Raw genomic sequence first — 6,819 nt, forward strand, 5'->3', positions numbered from 1 at the left:
TTTACAAGGGATGCAATTCGCGATGTTCTTTTATTATCCATGGCTCTGCTCCTTTCTCCAACTTGAGGATCACCTCAGGTTTATTAATGCAGTGCCCTGTTAGTGGGAAGTAACATAGGACTTTATAAAACAGCAAAGCCAGATCCTTGGAAGAATGACAAGAGCTCAGCTCCCGAAATTACACAATAAAGAGGCCAATTTGAAACTTTTTAGATAGGGATGACATGTTTTTCATTAAATGTATTTTTATCAAATGGCATAAAACCCTATAAACCATTCCTATTTTTATAAAAAAAATGTTTTTTCTGAATGTTACTGGGGAGTTTCACTCACCCAATGACACCAGGCTGCTGTAGGTCTCTAACATCACATCCCTGTACAAAGTCCTCTGAGCATCATTCAAGTCCCTCCACTCCTCCCAGGTGAAGTCCACAGCCACATCCTCAAATGACACCAACTCCTGGAATGACACATTGATCTCAATTCAAGCCACTAGCCCTGGGTCAGAAAACAGGAATCTCAGATTTCACACTTTTGGGTGAGGATGAGGGTCTTATACGTTAAATAAGGTGCTGCTTTTCTATTCTCCCTATAGTGTAGTTAAAAATAAAACTAGCAGGAATATCCTGTCACTGTAATAATATACTGATTACTAAAAATAGGATTACANTGGTTAAAGACCAGCTGCATTAGAACATAGGGCAAGTCTGGTTAGCTAGTTGTCTTGGGAGACCATGTTTCTCATAACATTGAGGTCACAGGTTCAGATCCCCATAAGGGCCAACCAAGAGAAAAATAAAATAACAGACCAGTAAGCATACAGAAGAGGAAATTAATGTGGAAACAAGCATACAGGAGAGGAAATTAATGTGGAAACAAAAACCAGAAAGACACTGTGGTGCTAAGCTCCTGTGCAGAAAATAAGTGTTTTACTCTTAAGCTCTCTACATAATCAGAGCTAATTAGGTACAGGCACTGTAAAGTGTAGTTTTTAGAATGACAGAAAAATATAATGGGCAGAAATAAAACAGACTTGAATACATTATACTTGAAATATCTGTGGGAATGTGCAAATGGCAATTGGATACATGAATCCAGAGTTCAAGAAAGGTATCTAAGCTGAAGTTAAAGATTTGGAAATGTATTAGTCCATTTCTGTTGCTTATAACAAAATACCTAGAACTGGGTGACTTGTTAGAAACTGAAATTTACTGCTTGCATATTCAAAAGCTGGGGAGTCAAAAGTCCAGGGAACAAAGCTGGTGAAGACCTCAGTGCAGATGACAGTGACCCAGGGATCTCACATGGCAGAAAACTGGAGAGCAGAGATAGGTTATCCTCCGATGTGCTCTTCTTGTAAAGCCCTCAGAACAACATCCCTGCCCACCACTATTAACCCATTCATTATGGTATGGTCCTACGATCTAATCACATCATTACAGCCCCATATTTCAACTACCATAATAGGATTTCCCACCATCTTAACACCATCACAGAAGGTGTCAAGTTTTGGGGGGACATTCAGTCCAAGGCAGGGAAATATCAAAATTTTAATGTTACCTGAAGCCATCAGAAAAATTTTAATGTTACCTGAAGCCATCAGAATGAATGAGCAAACCTAAGAGATTCCAAGTAAAAACAAAACAAAACAAAAAATGAACAATGATAGTCTGCAGAAGCACTTTATCTTTAAACATAAGATAGAGGAAAAGTAGAATGTGAAGAACAAAAAGAAATTTTCTAAATTTATTCCACAATTTAAGGAAAGTTCAGTATTAAAAAGCCTACCCATATAATTCATTATATGAATATATAATTCATTAAATATATATATGTATTTGCATTTGGTCTGTTTGGAAATCCAACATATTTGTACTTCTATGAGTGAAAATCCTTTAAATAATTATATAGATGTTAAAAAGATACACGGGGGAAGCCAACTTGCCAGTATAGGGATCAAACTATGGTCCTCGATAGTACTGGCACCACACTCTCACCAACTTGGTAGACTGAACATAGCTGAGAAAAAAATCTCTGGGCTTGAGGATAGATCAAAGAAATTGAAAACTGAAAAGCATACACACAAAACAAAAAGACAAAAATAACAGTACATAATATCTGAAGAGTGTTGGACAATGTCAAAAGTTGTAATAGAGAGTAATGAGAAAACCAGCAGAATAGAGATGGAGAAAAAAATAGAGGAAACACTTAAAACAATAATGTCTGAGAACTTCCACAAATTAATATCAGGCACCAAACCAAAGATCAAGGGAGTTAAGATAACACAGAACCAGATAAATGCCAAAATAAACACAGAACCAGATAAATGCCAAAATAATACATCTAGGCATGTTGTTCTCAAACTTCAGAAAATCAGAAATAATAAAAAATCTGTAGCCAGAGCAAGGAAAAAAATATCATACGTAAAAAGGAACAAGATAAGAATTACACCCAACATCTACTGAGAATCCACGTAAGTAAGGAGAGAGTACAGTGAAATATCCAAACACTTGATTAAGGATACCTACAACCTAGAGTCCTGTGCACTATGAAATCAACCTGTAAAAAAGAATAAAAGATATAGTCCTTCTCAAGGAAACAAAATTGAGAAAATTTGTTGCCAGTACACCTTTATTGGAAGTAATGTGAAAAAAAAATTTTACAGAGAAGGAAAAAGATATAGGTTAGAATCTGGATATACATAAAGAGAACTAAAGAAACAAGTAAGGGTTCAATAAAAACCTTTTTTTACTTGAGTTTTTTTTCATTGCAACATAGTTGATTGTACATATCTTTGAGGTAAAGAATTGGATATCAATGTGTGCAATATGTGATGTTCAAATTAGGGTAATATATTCTTCATTATACAGTGTAATCAATTTTTCTTACCCTTTACAAATACCTCCCTTGCACCATCCCCCTAAGCATTTCCTACCTCTAGTAACTCAGTTCTGTTTTCTATTCTTGAAGTTTAATGCAATATTGTGATTGTTGTATATTTCCTTTATATATTTATTAAATTGTTTATTTATTTTCTTAGTTGTCACATATAAGTTAGGACATGCAAAATTTTTCTTTCTGTACCTGGCTTATTTTACTTGACATAATTTTTTCTATGTTCATCCATGTGGCTGTGAATGGCAATATTTCATTCTTTTTAAAGGCAGAGTAGTATTTCATTGTATAAATATACTACATTTTCCTTATCCGGTCATAAAATAATGGACATTTAGGTTGGTTCCAACTCTTGCCTACTGTAAATAGAGCTGAAATAAACATTGGAGTACAGATGTCCCTTCTACATGACTATTTCAAATCCTTTGAATGTATACCCAGCAGTGGGATTGCTGAGTCACATGGCAGTTCTATCTGTACTTGCTTGAGAAAACTCCATGCTGTTTTTGATAAGGGCTGCATCAACTTACAGTCCCACCAACAATATAGGAGGGCTCCTCTATCTCTGCATTCTCACCAGCATTTGTTATTCTCTGCATTTTCATAGTAGCCAGTCTAACTGGAATGACATATTTCAATGTGGCTTTGATTTACTCTTCCTGGATGCAGAGTGATGTTGAGCATTTTCTCCTGTATCTGTCAGCCATATGTATATCTTCCGTTTGGAATTGCTGCTTCAGCTCCTTTGCCCATTTTTAAAATCAGACTATTTGTTATTCTACTTTTAAGTTGTTTGAGTTACTTTTATATTCTGGATATTAATCTTTCATCAGATGCACAGCTTACAAATAATTTCTCCCACTCTGTAGGTTATTCTTTTCCTTTGTTTTTTCTTGTGCTGTGCAGCAGCTTTTTAATTTGATATAATCCCATTTGTTTTTGCTTTTGTTGCCTATGCTGTGGGGGTCATATTCATAAACTCTTTGCCCAGTCCTACTTCCTCAAGTGTTTCCCCTATAATTTCTTTGAGGAGTTTTATGGTTTCTGGTCTTATATTTAACTTTTTAATCCAATTCTTCCAATCCAATGGCATGGAATATCTTTCCACTTTTTGCTGTCTTCTTTCTTTCAACAGTGATTTGTAGATCCCACTGTAGAGATCTTACACATCCTTTGTTGACTGTATTCAAAGATGTTTTATTTTGAGGGGTGACTACGGTAAATGGAATATAGCTTTCTTTTTTTTTTTTTTTTCCTGCTAGTTCAAAAACACTAGTGATTTTTACATGTTGATGTATCCTACTACTTTACCGAAGTTGTTCACTGACTCTAGGAGTCTTTTTGGAGACGTTTTAGGTTTTTCTTTATATATGATCATGATATCTGCAAATGGACAATTTGACCCTCTCTTTTCTCTTTGGGATGCCCTTGCTTTCTTTCTCTTGCCTGATTCCTCTGGATAGTACTTCCTATACTATTTTAAATAACAGCTGAGGGTAGATATCCTTGTCTTTTTCCCATTATTAAGGAAAAGCTTTCAACTTCTCCCCATTCAGAATGACAATGACATTAGTTTTGTCATATATGGCTTTTTATCATGTTGAGATACTTTCCTTCTATACCTAATTTGCTGACACTCTTTATCATGAAGTGATGTTGAATTTTGTCAAATGCTTCTTAAATGTCTATTGAGATAATCATATAGTTTTTGTCCCTGATTTTCTTGATGGAGTGTATCACATTTATTGACTTGTGTATGTTGAATGATTCTTGCATCCCTGGGATGAACCCTCCTTGATTGTGATGTTTCATTTCTTGGATGTGTTGCTGTAGTCTATTTGCTAATATTTTATTGATGATTTTCCCATCTATACTTCTCAAATATACTGGCCTATAGCTTTCTTTTCTAGTGGTATCTTTACCTGCTTTGGGGATCAGGGTGATGTTTACCTCATGGAATCAGTTTGGGAGAATGGCCTCTGTTTCAATTTCTTAGAATAGTTTCAAGAGAATTGGTATTAATTCCTCTTTAAAGGTTTGGTAGAATTCAGCAGTAAAGCCAACTCATCCTGGCATTCTCTTTGTTGGAAGACTGCTGATTACTGCTTCAATCTCATTGCTTGGTATTGGTCTGTTCAAATTTTGTACATCTTCCTGATTCAGTTATTGTAGTTTGCATGTGTCCAGAAATTTCTCTATTTCCTCCAGGTTTCCAATTTATTTTTGTATAGTTGTTTATAATAGTGTCCAGTGATTCTTTGTGCTTCTGTGGTATAGGTTTTCATGCCTTCTTTTTCATTTCTGACTATTGTTATTTGTGTCTTCTCCCTTCTTTCTTTAGTTAGACTACCTAAAGGTGTGTCTATTTTGATTACCTTCTCAAAAAAAGCTTTTTCTTTCATTGATTGTTGTCAACCAATACCCAAGGGGAGATGGTGGGGAATTGAAGAAACACTTATGGGACTGAAGAAACACTTATGAGATCAGGAGGGCTACACAGACTGAAGACCTGTGAAGCAAACTAGTCTATTTTAGGTTCCTTTTTCATAAGCCAGTGAAAATAACAAATTGTACTGATTAAAGCACTTAGGTCTGGTATAAAGCTATTTATAGAACATCTTCAGCTGCCATGGCACTTGAAGATTCATGGCTAACTACTTACCAATAAAATAAGAGCATAAATTCCTCATTTACAGAACAAGAGCATTTTAAGTTCCTTATTTACAAAGCTCTCTGGATCCTAGGTTCAATCAAAGGTCAGACCTCAAGGGGAGGGAGAAGGGGGAAGCAGGCAAAATTGTAAGCCAGCCTTGCTGTCTTATTACCTAGAATAGAAAGGACTTTTTCAGCTTGCTATTGAGTACCTCACATTTCCCCCTCTGTATTTTGGATGATGAAGTCCCCAGGACCTCCCATCTGAAGCCACAATTGGTGGTTGGTGGTACAGAGTTGCTGTAATTGTTGGTTGCTACAATGGAAATAGACTGAAAAACACAAAAAGTCAAATACAGAAGCAATTATATATGCTATTAACAAATACAATATCTGCTGAACCGTTTACAAGGGATGCAATTGATACAGTTTGTCAAACATTTTCACAATTTCCACAGGAGCCACAATATCCGACTATTTTGAATGTTTAAAATGTCTTGAGGTACAATGTCCAGATCTATACTAAAACTGTTTAAATGCCACACCCCCAGCAGATGGCAATACATTTTCTCCCATTCTCATTCTCTCTTACTATAGGGCTTTGTGGTTAAACAAATCCATTTATAGGTGGTATGGCACCACAATGACATGAACATTTTTGAAAACTGTACTTCTCCTAAATAGTCTACTGCCATTTCAAGAGCATTAAGCTTGGCATTAATTTCTCCATCTATATCCTCTTTTACCATTAAGGTTTATGAAGTATTTTGAGCCAACTGATTTACATAATGGGCAGTATGGATACTTTGAGGCAAAGCAAGTGTAGAGGTCACTGTGCTAGCCACAACAGAAATAAGCACAAGGACTCTGGCAATAGGAAGTCCTAAGAACACGTTATTCGAGATAACAGTGTAGAAACAAGGGATAAGACCTGAGTACCTATATTTTCATACCAAGAGCCATTTACATGCACAGGGAGGACTACAAAAGGGGTTGTGTTAAAACCATTATTCTTCTTTGGGCCGGCCCGGTGGCGCACTGGATAGTGCGCCGCTTGGGAAGCGCGGCGGCGCTCCCGTCCGAGGGTTCGGATCCCACATGCAGACCGGCTCCCGCTCACTGGCTGAGCGAGGCGCGGGAGCAACACCGAGGCTTGCGATCCCGTTGCCGGTCCCCGGTCCGGTACGGGGGCAACACTGAGGGTTGCGATCCGTTGCCGGACATGGAAAAAGACAAAAGACAAAAAAAAAAAAAAAAAAAAAAAACCATTAT

The 6,819-nt window shown here is 36.7% G+C and overlaps 1 protein-coding gene across 1 annotated transcript in view; it reads right to left on the reverse strand.

Moving 5' to 3' along the window:
- LOC103605780 (zinc finger protein 420-like) overlaps nt 1-6,819 on the reverse strand; it is a 29,599-nt gene that overhangs the window by 7,881 nt on the left and 14,899 nt on the right. The window contains 2 exon segments of the mRNA XM_008590408.1: nt 19-96; nt 334-460. Of these exon segments, the coding sequence (XP_008588630.1) occupies nt 19-96; nt 334-367 (112 nt within the window). The 5' untranslated portion in view covers nt 368-460.

Source organism: Galeopterus variegatus, unplaced genomic scaffold (assembly GCF_000696425.1).
Source record: "Galeopterus variegatus unplaced genomic scaffold, G_variegatus-3.0.2 Scaffold6077, whole genome shotgun sequence".
Lineage (NCBI taxonomy): Eukaryota > Metazoa > Chordata > Mammalia > Dermoptera > Cynocephalidae > Galeopterus > Galeopterus variegatus.